This window comes from Galeopterus variegatus, unplaced genomic scaffold (assembly GCF_000696425.1).
Source record: "Galeopterus variegatus unplaced genomic scaffold, G_variegatus-3.0.2 Scaffold528, whole genome shotgun sequence".
Taxonomy (NCBI): domain Eukaryota; kingdom Metazoa; phylum Chordata; class Mammalia; order Dermoptera; family Cynocephalidae; genus Galeopterus; species Galeopterus variegatus.
In genome coordinates, this window is record NW_007726639.1 from 562,051 (window position 1) to 581,482 (window position 19,432).

Here is a 19,432-nt window from a genome sequence, read left to right on the forward strand (position 1 = left end):
GGGAGCGCCGCCACACTCTCAAGCGGCGCACTGTAGCAGTGCGCCACCGGGCCGGCCCCATCTTCCTAGTTCTTGAAACCCTTCCTCCCGTGCCCGCTGAATCACATGGTCTGTCATCAGCAAAACCCATATTCCCAAACTCCTCTCAAACTGCTGCCTTCACTTCGTTGCTCTAATCAATATCCAAATCTCCCCAAAGACACAGCTTCTCCCATAACCCTCTCCCATATAACTTTTTTCTCCCATTCTCCTCACACACTGCCTGAGTTTCTTCCTAGGTCCTCCTTGAGGCTTTCAGGGAATCTTCTTTCTCTTCCTAAAAACACCCCACTGTGAATCTCATGTTATCAGATTATCCCAACCTATTATGCATTCATCCACTGACCCCTTGGGTCATGTTCTCTCACTTAAAGAAGAAATGGCTCGATGTCATCCACATCAAAGCTATTTTTAAACCTTGATAATTTCAACACTCACACAGATGATTCTTCTAACCCTCTGGGTTCTTTGAGATTTTTTGACCCTCATCTCCAACTACCCCATCCTCCACCCTTCTTAGCTGCTCACTCTAAGATCCAGTATGGACAATTAGCAATATGGACCCTTGCAACCCCACCAAAAGTTCACTTTCAATCATCCCACCTTCTGAAAACCACCTCTATCTTTTCAGCTTACTTCCGCTAGGACCCCAACTTCACCCATCCTTTGTACTATACTCCCTTGATTCTCCCCTCTGTTTTCTGTCTCCCACACCAGACATTTCCTCATTTCTCTTGCTACTGACCTTAAGGGTCTAGTTCAATCATTATAATCACTTCTTTGCTTCTTTCCTTGATGCTTTGTACTCACTTGGCCAAGCCACAACTTCAACTTTGGTTAAATGTGGTTCTCAATCCACTCTGGTGCCTGTGCTCATGAACTTGAATGTTGCTGGAAGGCAACACACAGCACTGCAGACTGGCCTCATGTTAAATTCATGAGTGGTACCTTAAGTGGTGGCTTTTAATGCTGGTCCCTCTGCTCTCCTGTTCTCCAAGCAGGAGAGTGGGTGTGACACCCCCCACTCCAACCTCACTCCCTACTGAAGTTCCCAGCTTCCAATTCACAAAGACAACATAAGCAATCAGAAGAGGACAACCACTGGTCTTCCAGAAAAGATCCCAGCCCCTCTTGCCAATACGACAATAACATAGGTTCACTGTTTCAAAAATATTAATAAACAAGTTCAGGAAAGAAAATGTTCCTCAAAGATCTACTGTGGCCTTGTGGCACATTATTACTATGAGTACCTGATAAGGAAAATACTGAAAGGCATAAGGCTATAGCTGCCAATAATTCTGAGCAAATCAGTAAATGAAAAATTGAAACCCTTTCCATCTCAAAGTAACAAAAACATCTTTGTAGTACCAGTCACTTTTTTTTAAGTCAATGTTCTATGATAGTTACGGTAAGCAGACATTTGGGAGAACAGTGGGCAGCCAAATCTATCCAGGGTGACTTTATATAGTACATAAGAAGCTGTTAAAAAGTTGTTAGAACACAGAAGATCAAACACATGGTATTTTTGGTATCTGGAAGAATGTGGCTTGGGAGCCCCTCGTTCCAGTCCCTGGGCCCCCAGACTGATGAACTGTCAGATGGAATCACTGAACACTTAAGTGACAAGCAAGTTTACTTATTTATGTGGAGAATAAAGTAGGACTAAAATCAGTACTAGCTAATCTACTTTAGGTTGCAATCAGTAATGATTGAGCCAATCAACCCATTAACTCTTACCTGTGGCCTGCTGGGGACATTTGCTGAAAGAAAAAAAAAAGATATTAATTAAAGGGAGTACTGTTACTTTGCTTGTGCCAGCTTTCAGGCATGGAGATTTGTAGAATGTACCACTCTGAGTAGGAATAGCCCAGCTGTTAAATGGATGCTAACAGGAAAATTAGAAAAAGTCTTTTTTGCACCCTTCCCCACCAACCCCCGGCTAAATGCTTCAACAAGGGCTAGTTTTCCCAGTTAGTTTCTCATATGCCATGTGATTTAAGACAAAAATTCCACAAAAAATATGTAAAACATACTCTGGCTCTCTCAAATAAGTACACACTAAAGCATTCAGTGAGCACTTAGTTTTGCAAAACATCTGAAAATTTCCTATTTCAATCATGCCATGTATTTGGTTTATGTTTCAGAACAGAGCAAGTTCTGTTTACTTTGCCAAATAGTACAAATTCTGGCCAAGGGGCCATTAGGAGTATGAGTCTTTGGTTTCTGCCACCCTTGGTCTGCCTTTTCCCCGAAGGCCAGGTTAGATAATGGCCAAGTGCTTGCCTCAAGGAAAAGTCTGGTCTGGTTCTCTGCAGACTTCTAGACACTGGGCTAATGATAGTACCTTGGATGAACCCAGTTAGAAGCATTGGAATGGCTGGAATATGGAGTATATTTTGCCTTTGCCCCCAGCAGTTCAATCTCTTCCTTATTCCAGAGCCCATGACTGTGAAAATGATCTGGCAGGCTTTACAAGGGTGGCTAATACCAAATGGCTTCTCCAAGGCTTCTGTTTTGTCACCCCTGCTTTCTCTGCAAAATCATCTCATGCTCAATACAGAGGTAAAAAAAGAGAAGATCTGCTTCCCTAATAAAGGCAACATCTGTTCTCGGTCAAATAAGAATTTCTCCTAGTCATCTAGCATGTTGCAACCCTTCCATCTCTCGTTTTTCTATGCTTAGGAAAAAAAAAAAAAAAAAGACATCAGTGACCACACGCTGAGTGCCAGTAGCTTTGTGAGAAAAAAAGTTTTTCTATGCTTAGGAAAAAAAAAAAAAAGACATCAGTGACCACACGCTGAGTGCCAGTAGCTTTGTGAGAAAAAAAAATCAGGCGTGAAGGGTGAACTTCCTGTGATGCCTGAAGGAAAAGTGTGAGCCCCAATAGTTGGAGGTAGGATCAGACTAAAAGAAGCCTTTTCCTACCAGGCATATAAGTTGCACCAGAGAAAAATGATAGACCTTCACACATATGTGAGATACACCTGGGGGGCCAGCTGAGATTAATTATTATTAACTACACCTTTAGTTTACATACTCTTTCTAAAAGAGGCAGAGTTATGCTCTTCTTGTAAGTAACCAATATAATAAATAGCTAAACCTTAGACAGAAGTCTAATCCATTTTGCTTCAAAACAATACTTATAACTCTACGGCTTTTGATCAAATAAAAGGCTATGGGTACTCCCCTAAATAAATCATACAAATATATTTTAAAAGGAAATCAGGAAATCATTCCATTTTAGTAGGTTGTCAGTTTTTGATGAATGTCATTCAAGCTTAACAAACATAGGCAATTCACGGTGAAAATATGCCTGTGGGTCAAAAATAATTTTAAAAGCATTTGTTGGTCTATCACCAAAAATTATTCAGTTTACTACCAGTATCCCGTACATTCAAAGGACATAAATGAAAAAAGTGACAAAAAATTTTATACTAAAGAAGAAGTAGTTACAGCAGTCAGTGGAGATTTTAGTATGTACACTAGTTATCAAGCAGCACAATTAAATTCCTTTCATTAACTCTTTGCCAGGAAGAGATGGAAATGCCTACCTCTCTGCTCTGAAACGCAGTGTAAATAATTTTTAAAAAGACTTTAAAAGGCCATAATTCAAGGATGCTATAAGGACCAACTGGGATATTAATTCAGATTGAAGGAATTTTAAAGTGTATGCGCAACACTGTGTAGACGCAGTTTTTAAAAATGTCATGTTAAAGTGAGCAATTCATTCAATTAGGATTTATGAATACATAGTTTCATTTTAATTGCAAGATTGCCAGGAGTGGAAATTCATTTTGGGCCATGCTAATTTTTAATCCACCAAGGATCAAAAGTCAAGATTAACACGCAGATCAATTCATTGTATGCTGGTGACAAGCAATTTTAAAGCTCTCTTTAGTTACAGGGGCCCAAGGGATTGGCTTGGCATTGGGAGGGTGTCAATCCGATTTGTTTAGATAAATCCTCCAAAGGTGGTCAGTAAGCTTCGGGAATTACGAAGGCTTATTAAAATATTTGCTGGCTTAGCAATATAAAAGGGACAATAAAGCAAATGCATCCTACAGAACCTTCTGAGTACTATCTAGAAAAACTTCAACAATTAAACGTTCTCAGTTAGTAATCACTCATTCATTCATTCACTCTATTCAGAAACACGTATTGGGCACCGAGTCTATGGTACATACTGATTTCTATTCTGCATCAATTTTTAAAAGGTTTAATAACTTTAGGCAGAATTTAAAAATATATACCAACTTTATAAATAAGTCAGCTAAGCCTTTATTTTTATAGAAAGCTGTCCCTGTCTTAGATATTTTATGTTAAAGCAAAATACTAATATAAATACCAAGAACAGTAAACTAAACCCAAACTAATAACCGAAATTTCAGAAGCCAAAAATAATATCTAAATTTTAAAGGACTGTAAAATACACTATTCATCATTTCTTACATGGGATGAACTTGAATTCACCAAAATAACACACAGCTAGTAATACTTATTCATAGAAAACTATAAATATTACAAATATTTGCGGATGTGCAAACTTATGACTGTGAGAATGTGGAGCCAGTTTCTCATTGAAGAATCTCAGGGCTCCATAAAACTACCTCCAACCCTGAGAATGATACAGGCAAAGAGGAACCAAAGCAAAGAAGAGGTTTAACCTCTGGGATGTGGGCAGCATTGAAGACACATAACCTTCTCAGGAACCAATACCTACAAATAGCTAATAAGATTCCCATCCAATAGGAATTCTGCACTTGCCTTTGAAGGGAGATCATAACATAACATGAACACATTTATCTCTTAAGATTCCTTTTTTGCTCTATTAATTTTAATTATATTCTGTCTTAAAACATAACACAGATCAATCTTTTACAAATCTAGATATCAAAATATACCTTGAGAAAGATTTAAGAGTAAGTACTTTAAAAATGGAACTTGTAAAAAAATCATGAATTTTTAGCATAAAATTTTTAATATGAAAATTATACATTTTATATTCATTGCAAGGCCTTTACTTAAACATATTTCCCATCCTGGCTGTCACTGCCAACTGACTTTTAAATTGAAAATGTCCACCATGACATTTAAATAAAAACTTCTAAACTGGCTTTGATTTACAGAATTTGTTCTTAACTAATTATTAACATATTTAGGTATAAGCAGAACTAAAACGTGATTTTATTTAGAAATTTAATTTTGAAACTCTGGCTTATAAAGACTATGATGAGGTTTTATCTAGCCATTATGTAACAGACAACTCAGAACCAAACCTCTAAAAAAAAAAAACTCAACCTTGTATTATAATGAAGGTAAAACATTTAATCTGTTCATCCATTACTTCTATAGTGGTTACTGAGCCTAGAAAATAAGCAACAATCTAATAGCATGTGGACATTGACTGATCCTCTTGAACTTTTGTGAGATTCTACAGAGCCAAAAGTGTGTCCATGTGTGCACAGGCGTGTGTCTGTGTTTGCCTGGGGGGGTGAGTGTGGACTGACATATAGTAAATATGATTTGGCAAACTTTGAGAAGCAGAATAGAAGCACCACAAATAAAAACCTGGAAAATGACAGATTTGCAAATACAAGGTACTTCATAAAGTTTGTGGAAAAATAGAATTAAAAGATAATAGAAATCTGGGAGACAGGGAGGGGATTTGGGAAGGGATAGGTCACTTTCTGCTAATGATGGCATTTTGTGAACTGTAGAGTGGTATAAAATGAAGAATAACTTTCTTAAATGAAGTCAATACATCTTATTTATTTATATTCTTGATAACTGACATTATCTTTTCCTCATTTATGGTGGTATTTTCTGGGGAGATGACAGAAAAGGATGAAATGAGAGTCTATGCTTAATATAAAATCTTAGTTTAGTGACTGCGTAAATTTAAAATTAACTTGAAAGGAAATCATCCCCAAATTATAAATAACTGTATTTTTTAAAAAAAGATTATTTAAAATGTAATTGTAGCATCAAGTAGTATGGGTATGTATATAAAAGTAACTTGAAAGGAAATCATCCCCAAATTATAAATAACTGTATTTTTTTAAAAAAGATTATTTAAAATGTAATTGTAGCATCAAGTAGTATGGGTATGTATATAAAAGTAAACTGTTTCTGTTTGAAACAGCCAAAGTGTTTCAGGTGAGAGAGCTCAGCAGAAACTGTAAGGTGGTAAGATGCGTGAGCCAAAACATTTGGAAAAATCAATAAGTAAGAATCATTATATAATTTCCCTTGGGATTTGAACTGTTATTATTGGTTATTTTCTGGCTCTTGGTTGTTCATGTGGAAAAATTCATAGGGTCATAATCCGTGATGCCTTAAATTGTTGGACCTTTACACAATGACTATTTAATTCTGTACGAAAAGAAATCTGCAGGAGAAAAAAAAAAAAAAGGAAAAGGAAAATCTGAAAATAAACCCTTTCCGCACCAGAATCTGATGACATCAGAGAACACTGTCTAAAGAAAAGAGAAGGAATTACATTAGAAAGGCTATTTTCATGCCTTCTTTGGCATGCCACTAAAAGCTCTTCTTTGAAGTAATACACGTGTCTGATGATAGCTTGCATTGAAGAGGATAATTTCCTCTAAAAATCAGACTTACTATTTGATTTGTCTTCACTTTATCACTCCTAAGGCATATTGAAAAATCTCAAACAGTGAGATCATGCTGTCACTGCACCTCATGATGTGATGGTACCTAGATTGAGCTTTATTTTCTTTGTCAACATTAAAATCAGACTTACTATTTGATTTGTCTTCACTTTATCACTCCTAAGGCATATTGAAAAATCTCAAACAGTGAGATCACGCTGTCACTGCACCTCATGATGTGATGGTACCTAGATTGAGCTTTATTTTCTTTGTCAACATATATAACGTTTGCCTTATTTTCAAATACTATCCAATCCTGTTTTAATATCGGTTTTCATTACCCCACCAAAGAAAACAAAAGGCCACATTCAGAAAAAAGAGAAAGGGAAGGAAGAAGCCTGGTGATGGCATTATGGGCTTTGAGACTTACGGCAGCAAGATGGGAACGTGGTGTTGATCTGCTCCATGACATCCGTGAGATCCGTGTTGGTGTCATGAGGCGGGGCCAGAACATCCTCTCCTCCTGTGACAGCACAGAAAAAGAACAGACCTTCTAAATTAATGTCTAGGCTTCACCAACACCCAACTTCAAAAGAAAACACTACTACCAGCTTCTAAACATCAATGTGAAAAGAGTTCTCATTGCAGAGGACAATTTTAAGGAGAAATATCAAAAACATTTTTTTATTAATTTGTTGGTAACATAAACTTATATACTTAAAATGTACCAGATGTTTGTGTAGAAAGAATCCACGCACCAGGGAAAAATACAAGACTGAAATATAAGTAATATAATCATATTATTTCAATGTATTTGTTAGAAATCCATTATTTTGCTTCACAAGTATTTTTTTCCTACAAGAAAAATATTCTACCAATTTCTTTTTCCTCCCTTCTTTCTTTTTGTAGTCTTTAGCATAGCATGGCTTATCCTGCCACAAAAGTATCTCATAAGATACTTTTTACTATGATGTGTTTTTTAGTTAACAATAGATAATCAAAATAATTCTCTTATTTAAAAAAATTAAAATATTTGTATTTTAATTTTTCTTCTAATTAATGTACCAAAAGATACTCCACAAACAAATTAACTTGTTTACAGTCTGTGGTCCTCCGTAGAACTTTAGAACTTGAATTTCATTGATAATAAAACATCATTCCTGAATGCCTAGTTTACAGAGTCAGTCCTAGCACCAGTGACAGGTCGCTATTCTGGCCCATGACAGGCTAGGTGAGACCTCAGATGGGACAGACAGGGCAGGATCTACAGGGACTAGGATGGGGAAAAGTAAATAAACGAGTTCCCAGGCCCAGGCAGAGAAAATTGTAATGTTTGGCACAATATTCTTCAGTATTATGTTCTGAATATGCACAAGTGTGAAATTTTAGAGACAGAAAATGTACTAAAAAAGAATCATGGTCAAAGCAAATAAAAATTGAATTTCTTGCTCATTCAAAAGGAAAGAGCCCTCTTCTCATCTTTCACCAAAACTCAGTCAACTACTACACATCATATAAGTGAGTGTATTATAGCTTATTATCCTAAAACGTTTGCTTTTTAGATATTGCTAAAATGGATTTGCATTCATCTAAGACAAAAGAGAATACAAAACTCTTTTATGCTAAAAGGCACCAGTGTGTAAGAATGCTATTTAAAAGGAAAGACAAATAAATGGTAAAGCACAAAACTGACTGGTCAGAGTCAGCTTGGGGACACCCACCTGCCTGGTGGAGCTGTGGACCGGGGTCCGGATCCAGCGAGGAGCTCAGTGCAGAATGCTGAGGTGAAACCCAGGGGGAGACGCCATTGATCCGGGGATCAGATTCAGGCTGGAATCACATTCAGAGGTTAAAGCAGAGAAAGAATTTTTAAAAACATTAAGGAAAATAGTTTCTCTTTAACTTTCCTTCCCTCATCATAGGTAATTAAATCATGCAGGGCTCTTTGTCATTAGGCATTTTCAAATACACTTGAGCATCAGTTGGGTGGGAGCCCCAGTACTACACCGGTGCACAAGTGGTCCTTCCCTTTCTGTTTCGGCACCTTGACGAACTCTCTTGGTTTTTACTGCAAGATTTATTTGTCAGTGCCATTTTCATCCCACAATTTCTCTCTCTCTATTTTAATGTCAACAAAGTGAATTAGGAATGTATCTTATTCATCTTCAAAAAATTAGCATTGGGCTTCTAATACAGTAAATTTATGCAGTTTCAAAATCAGTTCATATTCAAAGACAATATTGGAGAGTGTAGTTAAGAGCATGATTTTGGATTCAGGTGGCTGGGATTCCGTTTCCAACACCGTCACTCGGAAGCTGTGTAATTTTGGGCAAATTATATAATCTTCTATGCCTCAGATTCTTTATTTGTAAAATGAGGATGGTAATAATAGTGCCTGTGCCATTGGGTTTTGTGAGGGGGGTGACAAATTACTATTTCTAAAGCGATCAGAACAGTCTGACACCTAGTAAACACTTCGTAAATGCACTCACACAAATCTTTGAAATGGTGATGGATATGTTTACAAGTATATAGTCAAATTAGAAAGTGTGATCCACTGTATAGGGAATGCAGAAGTTACAATTTTTTGGATGAGAATTTTTCCATTAAATCTATACGAGCTGAAGTTTGGTAGTTTTGTCAGTTTTTACTATCAGAGTTGAATTTTCTATCTACTTCTGGCATTCATGCTAAACGGTTAAGAGATAAGAGCTCTACTACAGTCTGGGATATGCAGAGCCATTTAGGTATCCGTTATCTCTAAAAGCATTACTGCACAAATCCAAGGGCTCAGGAGCCATTATGCAGCTCCATCTAATGGGACAGAGGGAGTGGGAGGAGGTGAGGGTGAGCAGAAGAGCTTTAGTTCTCCTAAGAGCATGCACAAGCTACAGCAAACAAAGGTTTGGAGCACAGTTTTCATTCTGCGATGATCCTATCTATGCCCTAAGTTGTTAACACTAACACTTCATATTCTAAATAAGAGACTGAAAGAGAAAAATGTGTCCCTTACATGGGCACCACTTAGAAACTTCAAATTCACTACAATGTACTTTTCCAATTTATGTGACTGGCACTGAGTTAAGAATCAAATATTCTACAGAGCTTAACAGAAAGCCAGGCCTTGGGGTCTTTCCTGGAGAAGTATTATTTTCTAAAGATGCAGAATTCAGAGGTCCTGGAAGAAACCTCCCACAAGACAAATTCTGAATCAGTGATAGACATAGAGAAAAGCATATACTCAAACTATAAGAAGAGACCTATGGCCCACTATATTTCCTGGAGAAGTATTATTTTCTAAAGATGCAGAATTCAGAGGTCCTGGAAGAAACCTCCCACAAGACAAATTCTGAATTAGTGATAGACATAGAGAAAAGCATATACTCAAACTATAAGAAGAGACCTATGGCCCACTATATAAGTAATGCAGAAGTATTAGTTACTGTTTTGAATGATTCTGACAATTAAAAAGACACTGTTTAATTAAAACTGGGAAAAGATGGTTTTCTTAAATTTGAGAAAATATTGGCAAGAAAGTGGTTTCTGCTTTGATGCAATAAATTATTTCTGCAGAAAGGCATTCCTATTATACTGCCTAGGGGCCCCACATGGCAGACTAGAGAAAAGGGCAAAAGATGACATGAATGTTGATGTCAGGGATTCTTCAAGAGAAAGGAGTTTCTGGCCCCCTTGGTGGGAATCTGCACTATATGCACCTAGTGTAAAGGCTTCCTTGTTACTAGTTGTGTGACATGGCTCGTATTCTTTAACTGCTATTTGTAATCAAATACTTAATTCTCTACAATGTGTTCTGTCTTTATTTATGATACTATCTTGTTGTATATGATACTATCTCGTTATGGTCTATAACAAGATTGAAGGCACCACAAAGGCAGAAAGCCCATCCAATGCTTATTTTATATCCCAAAGAACAACGTTTTTCAAAAATTGCAAGCTATTATCCATTGATGAATTATGAAATCAATTTAGTAGGTTCTGACCAGAATTAAGAAAGAAAAACAGCGAGAATAAAAATGGAAGGGGGGAAGGAAGGAAAAAGAACAGAAAATAAGAGATGGCATTTCTCTATAAAGGAAAGTATTACTTTGTATTTATCGTACATGCATGTATTCATCATAATGGAAACTGTATTTCTTACCTTCAGGAAAGTTTGCAAACAACTGCCATAAAACATGGCCCAGTATTAGGAAATAATAGTAGTAAATTAATAACCATTGGTTACTCAATTTCTTGAAAATAGAAAATAATGATTTCTAGAGTAAGCATTTTTGGCTCACTGGAAGAAATCTCTAGAATGCAGATTTCAGGTTACTTGGTATCTCTTAATCTCCACAGATGCTTCCCATATGTAATTTAGGCAGACATACATCACAGATCTTTTTCCTCAAACTATTCAGACCCGAGATAGATTTCAGTGTTAAAGGAGAATGGAAAATTCTGTCATAAGCTGGTCAAACACATTTTTTGTCCCAGTGAGAGCTTAATGCTTACAGGTAAAAAAGGATTTCTAAGCCAGTTGAAATTAACTATGGAGGTGAGAAATTGAAAGTGGACCCCACTACCTCCACGGATACCAGGACCAAGCCCCCAGGAGGTGGGACACTAAATTCTGCACAGCCTACCTGCTCCAACAGCTGTCGAAGGCGATGGAGCTGAGATTCCAGCTGCTTATTGTGATCTTCTAAAATCTGCATCCTAGCCTCCAGCCGACCTTTGTGCTGCCTGAGCAGTTTTGCTTCTGCTATAAGTTCTGAATCCTCTGACGTGTGATGAGGAGACACGATGGAGTCTGGAGGCGAACCCACAGGGAGCCCCCTTCTCAGGTGCTGCTCCTTCAGTTGCTCATATTCCACCTGCAGGTTTCTAATAGACAAAAGGAAAAAAGGGAATTAACTACTGTGTATGTTGTCTGCTCTCCAAAATTGTCTATGAGCTCTAAATTTAGCTTGTGCTACTATTTCTACTTATGTAAAAACATGTATTAAGGGGATGACGAGCAAACATGAATAAAACTGTAGCTTTAGCAAGTGTTCTAACAGACATCATCACAGAAGCCCCAGATGCTGCCATATATGCAGCCAGCACCCCAGCTTGTTAATATTCTCTACAACTTTGACTCTGCTGTGACTTCCTGGACAACAGTTCTGAAAAGAGAATGGGTTGGGGCCACGTGGAACTTCGTGTAAAAGAAAGGATGGCATATTTTCTTCTCGCAGGCATAGCACACCTTTGCTCTTCCTCCAAGTCAGCAATGATCCGCTCCAGTTCTCCACGTTCTTCTCTTTCGACTGACTTCAGGATCTGAGCTGGACTCTGTGGCTGGCTCACCGGGGACTCCCCTCCTATTTTCTTCTCGCAGGCATAGCACACCTTTGCTCTTCCTCCAAGTCAGCAATGATCCGCTCCAGTTCTCCACGTTCTTCCCTTTCGACTGACTTCAGGATCTGAGCTGGACTCTGTGGCTGGCTCACCGGGGACTCCCCTCCCAGTGTCTGGCAGTATTGCTGGATGAGGGCATGCTCGTCTTCCCTAGAGTGACAAAGGAAACAGACATAGAGGCTCACGTCTGGAAGGTAATAAAGAAGTGGAAATGAGGATGACCAAGATGGTGGCTAGGCCGATTTGCCTTAGATCTCAGTGTCTTCATGACCTCCCTTTCAAGACACTATGAAAATACTCATCTAACTGTGCCTGTGTATTGTATACACCAACACTTTGTGCTTTGCCTTAGTCTGACAGCTGTATCTCACAAACCTCAGAAGAGATATGTTACTCAACAGAGGAAATAAAAATAAGGCACAGCATTTAAACAGTTAATGTAGAAGATAATTATAGGCAAAATCTATCACTGAATGCCAAGCAAGTAGATCAAAAGACTGTTAAAGTAAGAATAAGCTGATTTCACTGTTTTTAGCATTTGGTTGAAAGCAATTTTGAAATGATTTGTAACCCACAGGATGAGGTTTATACTCCTTATGTTCTTTTATTTAAATAACTCAGCACAAATTATAATGATAGATATTTATAAAATATCTGCAGATATTTTACTTGATATTATCGGCAGGCTATGTTTAGGATCAATCATTCAGCATTAAAATAAGAAAGTACATTTAATTCATTTGGCTTCTCCCATTTTTCTAACTACGTGTTCAGTGAACTAGACACATAATAATGTGGTCAAATCTCATGATTGACATAAGCTGGAGCATAACAATGTAGACAAAGCTGATATGATTTGGGGAAGGAAATGTTTACTAGCAGGCATTTCCTGGAATCCCTTCTCTTCCTTTAGGAGGGAGATCCAGTTAGATCTCCTTGTAAATGTGAAGATACCAGATCTCCTGGCTCAACATAGCAGAAAGTCCTGCTACGGAATACCTTTAGCAGATTGCATCTGGTCTGTTTTGGTGGCTTTTTGAAATCAAATCCTGGAATCTCTGGATTTATAAGACAGGGCATCAGAAAAACATCACTGCCAGAGCATAAAACGAGCAATCCCATAACTGAAGCAGCTCTCTTCTGTGAAAAGTGATCTGCCTGCAAATATCCCCTAGAGACCTGTTCTGTTGCTCTGGGGTCAGAGCACATCTTAATGCAGCCAGAAAGAACCTGGTGCATGGCACTGGCAGCCCTGGACCTCTCTTGGCTTCACCCAGGCCTCATGATGACTTGTGCCCTTGAGCTGATTCATAATGCTTGATACTAGGCAGGAGCTCTCACTGTCATGAGTCTGATTTGAAAATCCAACTCTGCATTACTGCAGTTTACTCTGACAAAGAATTCTTAGAAAATGTGTGTCCTGAGTACTGAGATCAGAGAGAGATGATGAAGCACATGAGGAAAATGAGTCCTATGGTGTCACGCGGCCAAACAGCCAAAGTGCAGGTTCAGATGCAACACTTGTAGATTCTTTTGGTTTTCTTTATCAATACAACTTCCCCTCTTCTTTCCCTCCCCCTCCCTCTCTCTAGATATACATACACATAGATATGTATATATACGTGTGTATATACATATAAAAGAAAGGTCATACACTTTGCTTTAGATCACAGTATAAACATAAATACCTATCCTCACCTTCTTGCTTTTATCTAATGCATTTACAACCCACTTAGAAACTGGAAATAAGGAATACGATGGAGTAAGCTATGGCATCATCCTTTGATTCCCTTTCCTGAGAAAATGCAGCATCACTGGGAAATAAAAGAAGGAGCCTGTAGAATTCCATCCATGCTTGCTCCTAAGTTCAGCAGGATGAGGAGAAGAGGAGAGGTTGGGTACTGTACCAACGCAAGGAGCAGCATTTGAAAGCAGATCCAAAAGCTCCTAGTTTGCCCATGTAATTAAATCAAACAGAAATTGGGCAGGGAGATGGGGGGTATTTTCCTGATAGGAAGTAAATGGCCAACACCCTAAGCCTGACTGCATTCCGAAGAGTCCAAAGCAGGCTAGGCTACAGGCTATGGAGCAGCAGACTGGAACACCTATTAGCTGCTATGGATCACAAGTGATGCCTGGAGGTACATCACCCAGTGCATGTGGAGAGAGAGGCAATAAAAGATAAAAAGTACAGATCCAACAAATGGACAGGACAAATGAACAAAGTATAAAGGTATAGTAGATATAAAATAAGGTAATAGCAAAATAAGAGTACAGCAGAACATTTCGTAAATATTTCTCAGGCTGAAAAAGATCTGAGTGTAGAAACTAAAAAGACCAAGTACCCCAAAAAAATAAACAAAAGGAAAACATTCGTTTATATCCCAGCAAAATTTCTATTTTTAAGGATAAAGCATCACAAGCAGTCAGCTAGAAATCAAAACAAAACAATAAATCATTTGCAAAGGAAGAAAAAGATTTAGTCTCCCACTCTCCATAATATTAAACGTCCAAATACAATAAAGCAATGTCTTGAATCCTAACCCAGCCATTCATATGACCAGCCAGATCATTCATCTGTACAGGAGAAGCACTTTACCCATATGGCAAAAGAAAAAAAGAACAAGGAAAGATAATGCAAAATAGAACAAAAGCAGATGGTAATCTCAGTGGTTACAATAAATAAGAGCTAACTGATTCTCATATTGGTTAAAATATTAATTATATAATACCTATAATAATAGTAAAAAGAAATAATGAAGACTGAAAATATAAAAGTTAAAAAAAAGAAGTTATATAAGAACAACAAGACATAAAAGAAAACTTGGGTCCCATAAGCTACCTGGACAATTTCACAGCCATGATTTGACCATGGATCCTGGCATGGACCATCTCCTGTTTCATAAGGTACCATTAGACTATTTATGCCTTTAGGACACTGATGCCAGTGCCTGACCTCAGGGATTAAATTTAATGGTTAGTATTAACACCAACTAAATTTTTGTTTTAAAGATTTGGGGACTGACTATCTATAGTGAAACCAGTTGAAATTAGATTTGAGATGCATTTTGTTGTCAATATTTACATAGATTCCTTTCTTTGGGGAAGTTGATAGGGCTTAACATATTAATATCATCATCACCACTATCAATACATTCTGCGTTAAGGAATCTAGAAGAGAATTAAGGCAATTTTCACAAAAATAATTTAAAAATCTATAACGTATAATTTTTTAGTCTTAAGTATTTTTCACAGATTATTAGGCCTAAAATTAAATATAAAAATAGACACATTTCAGTTTTTAATCATATATAGTAAAAACCAAGAGCACTCTCTTTAAATGCAGATAGTGCATGAGGTACCAGACGAGGGTCATTAAATGTCAATAGTGTGCCTCACGCTAAAATTTAAAATGTTGCAAAAAATATAGGCCTGCACCAACAAAATACCATTAGATGGAATATAATTATACTGTGTTTAAGTCACACATAGTAAAGACTATCCAGATTGCAAAATTAGTACATATCAGATGACAAAAGAACTGTGATTCATTCAATGACCTTTTGGTATAATTATACTGTGTTTAAGTCACACATAGTAAAGACTATCTAGATTGCAAAATTAGTACATATCAGATGACAAAAGAACTGTGATTCATTCAATGACCTTTTGAAAGTAGACAGGACATAAATAAAAATAACAATAATTTCCGAAAGTAGACAGGACATAAATAAAAATAACAATAATTTCCTTCCTTTTAAGAATTTTGTTTTGTTCCAGGCTTCAGCTTCACAAACAGCAATGCCAGTGCAAACCACAGCCAGCCTCCCCGTTTGATCCTTCCACATAAAAGTTTCACCCAAGGGCAGATGATAGGATGAGACATCCCGATAGCAATGGCCAGGAACATTCTAGGTCCTGTCCCTTCCTGAGATGTGGTAGCTAAATTTTTCCTTCAAAGATACTTAGTACCCTTAAAATTAATGCCCTTTTAAATTCTCCGGAGTCGGAGTTTCAGAGAAATAGGGAGCATTGAGAATTGGGTCAACATGGGGTAAGAAAACATGAGATGGGTTTCTATTCTAGGCTGGAGAAGTAGCTGCCCACGACACATGGAGGTGCAACAAATAATTAACCATCTTCATGGAAGACAAAAGCTATGGGGCTCAGGGAATTGCTTCCACAGACCAATTTAAGGGAAAGAGAAAGGCTCCAACTGCAGGTAGGATGGGTACTTCTGAAGACACGAATAACTGAGAGAGCCGTGGACAATTTAAAGAGAGAGTTCAAGTTCAAATCCCAAAATTCTTACCTGAGAGCATAGAACTTTCTTTTATTGCCAAATGTCACATGGCTGAGGTCACCCAAAGCCAAATTTAAGACACTAGTCATGCAGGATGTTGAACTGTAAAATCTTCTAAACTGAAAACCTAGTTAGGTTTCAAATGTGAAGCTGGGGCATGGATGGAGAATGGGCAGGATCAGGACAAGGACCGTGATGACCTCCAGGAGAACTGGATGGACCTGCAGATCCTCTGACCCCCTCATCACACCGCCTGGAAATCCTCTCTCCTTCAGCAGAGGTGGCACAGTGTCAGGGACAATGGTGCCCATGCCTGGGGCCTGGCTGCTTGGCTCTGAGTCCCAGCTCCACTGCTTACTGATTGTGACCCTGGGCAAGCTCCTTAACCTCCCAAGGCCTCCATTTACTCATCTGTAAAATGGTGCAGACCATGTGAACGAGAGTATCATCTCAAAGGGTTCCTAGGAGGATTAAATAAATGAAGATGCTCCAAGTGCTTAGAACAGTGGTTGGGTTTTAGAATGTTCTATATCAAGGAGGAGCACGTGGTGCTATTTTGCATCATCGCTATGATTATTCAAGAGAAACCTAACAGTATTCTTCATAAACTAGCTAGAAATAACAAAAACCTCAAGAGGTGCCTAGGGAGAGAGTGGAGAATTCACAAAAGAAAAATTCCAAAAAGTATTGTGGAAATTTGCCTACATACCATTTTTTGCTTTGAATTGGTTCTTAATCTTTCCCGACAACAAAAAATTCCTAATCCCTTGATGTCGGCTGCCTCAAGACATAGACCTGAGAATGATGCAGAAGAGCCAAGGCTGTCTGGAGAAGCCGCCAACCCCCAGTGCTGAAGCTGGGCATACTGGTAGGGGTCCTGACAACTATCGTCTACTGTCTCTTGGGTTGTACCATGATCCTATCAATGCTGGAGCTTTAGAAAACTTCCAGGAAAAGGCCAGAGTGTTAGAGCATGTTGCATACTTCCTGCTACTACAGTAAAGATGAGAAACAGATGCTTGTCCTCGGGGGATCGGGAAGTACAATTTCCACCAGCAACTTGTTTTGCAAGCGCAAGAATTAGGAAGCGGATCTGCCATCACATGCAGACTTTGAAGACACTCAGACTTGGCAATCTCACAAACAGTTGTGCTCCTCTGTGGGACCCAGAGTGCCAAAGGCCAAAACCAGCTGTCTCACAGTAGCCCAAGGGACATTAAATAACCCAGCCTAGTAAATGCAAAGGAAGGTATGAATTCCGGGTGAGACCTATAGACAAAAAATGGTTTTTATTTTCTGAGTGATAGAGATTCTCAGAGTAGAAAAAGGAAACTTTTTTCTGAGTCAGGAACTCAAGTGTAAACATAATAACCCAAAAGGACAGACTCCACTGTGATAGTTTAAATGTCCTGGGTGCTCTGTGCTTAAATCTGCATTTCACGAACTTCAATAACTTTCATGTCCCCCTTGTAAATGCTGCCACATCCACATACCATGAACTATGAAATGTCCTTAATTGACTTTAAATCGGGATACCCTAATTTTTACTTGTTTCATTATATACAATAGTAACCATAAAACCATTGATTTGACCTGCTTCTTAAATATTTCTTTAATACACCTAAACATATTACTACTAAAGTTGAAAAGTTATCTATTATGTCATACACCCCTACTTTGAGAGAAATCTGCCTGAAGTGATACAAAAATATACTTTTTTTGCAAATAGTTTAAAATATTTTCTCCCTTTAATTTTCTATAATTCTCAAGGAAATAGAATATACCTGTATACCTAACTATAATGGCATCTGGGGATAAGAAGGGAATGAGCTACCTGGGGGCTGGGGGGAGGCCAGCCCTACATTTTCTCCACTACTCCAGGAAGGTGCTTGTAGAGGAAACAGCACCCATGGGGGAAAGCAGCCCATGTGTTCAGGCTGCCACCAGTGGCACCGCAGCAAAGAGAGCAGCAGCCCACAGCAGAGGAAGGGGAAACCCGAATGAAGACTCTGGTCACAGAGAGAGTTTGGGAACGAGTGGTATGTACTCCCATCCTCTCTTCCTAAGTATCCTCAATAAAGGTGACTTTCAGGGAGAGGAGCAATTACCCTGGGCTATATGAATGAGACTTTTTTTTTTTTTTAACCCCAAACTAGCTAAACAATAGATTCCTCCTTTAGTAAGTTAGAAAACAGTTGTTTCACTTGGTGGAAAACAGATAGCCACATATATAAGGTTATTGCCAAGTCAGAAATGGACAGCAATGAGAAAATGTTGAAAGCCTATTGTGATAAGTATTTATTGTAGTAATACGTATTCACCTTGTCAAGTCAATAATACTGATTAAAACGGGAAAGTTTAAATAAGTAAATATTATACCTTTAAATCAAACCACTGGATTTTGGGTTCCGAGTAAGACTTTAACAATACAGACTGCCTGTTAGCATTCTCACCAGAATAGAGAATTACTGCAAATTCACAGGAAAAGAACCACAGTATACACAGTAATTCAAACTGTTAGAGAAAAGAGCCTCCACCATTGGCTTTAACAAAATGAGATTTATTAATATATGCATTAAGAAAATTTTAATGCACCAGTAGTAGCTGGCAAACAATTTCTTTGAAATTGTTATACATTCTTACACTATTAAATTGAATCCTCCATATAAGGAAGATTTTGATTCCTTGCCTTTTCTGGCACCTTGCGGCCACCCTCATTCCTCTATTTCCAAAGCCAGCATCATGGCACCTGCAAATCTCTTCCCACTTGACCTCTGTTTCCATCATTACATCTTCTCTGATGCTAATTTTCCTTCCTGCCTCTTAAAGAGTTTCCTGTGATTACACTGGGCCTACTTGGATAATCCAATATAATCTCCCCACGTCAAGATCCTTAACTTAATCACATCGGCAAAGTCTCTTTTGCCATGTAAAGTAACATATTCATAGGTTACAGGTATTAGGATGTGCACATCTTTGGAGGGCCATTATTCTGTCTATCACAAATGCCCTCACCATGTTCTTCTCCTGTAGGAGCACTCGTTTGTCTCCCTTCCACCCTGTAAGATCCATGAAAACA

The 19,432-nt window shown here is 38.2% G+C and overlaps 1 protein-coding gene across 1 annotated transcript in view; it reads right to left on the bottom strand.

The window, feature by feature from the left end:
* The window catches only part of LOC103588160 (utrophin-like), a gene marked incomplete at its 5' end in the record, with an annotated part of 69,893 nt that overhangs the window by 2,690 nt on the left and 47,771 nt on the right, over positions 1 to 19,432 (bottom strand). The window contains 5 exons of the mRNA XM_008569780.1: positions 1,777 to 1,799; positions 7,081 to 7,173; positions 8,372 to 8,480; positions 11,294 to 11,534; positions 12,042 to 12,200. Coding sequence (XP_008568002.1) covers positions 1,777 to 1,799; positions 7,081 to 7,173; positions 8,372 to 8,480; positions 11,294 to 11,534; positions 12,042 to 12,200 — 625 coding nt within the window. The remainder of the gene's footprint in view (positions 1 to 1,776; positions 1,800 to 7,080; positions 7,174 to 8,371; positions 8,481 to 11,293; positions 11,535 to 12,041; positions 12,201 to 19,432) is intronic.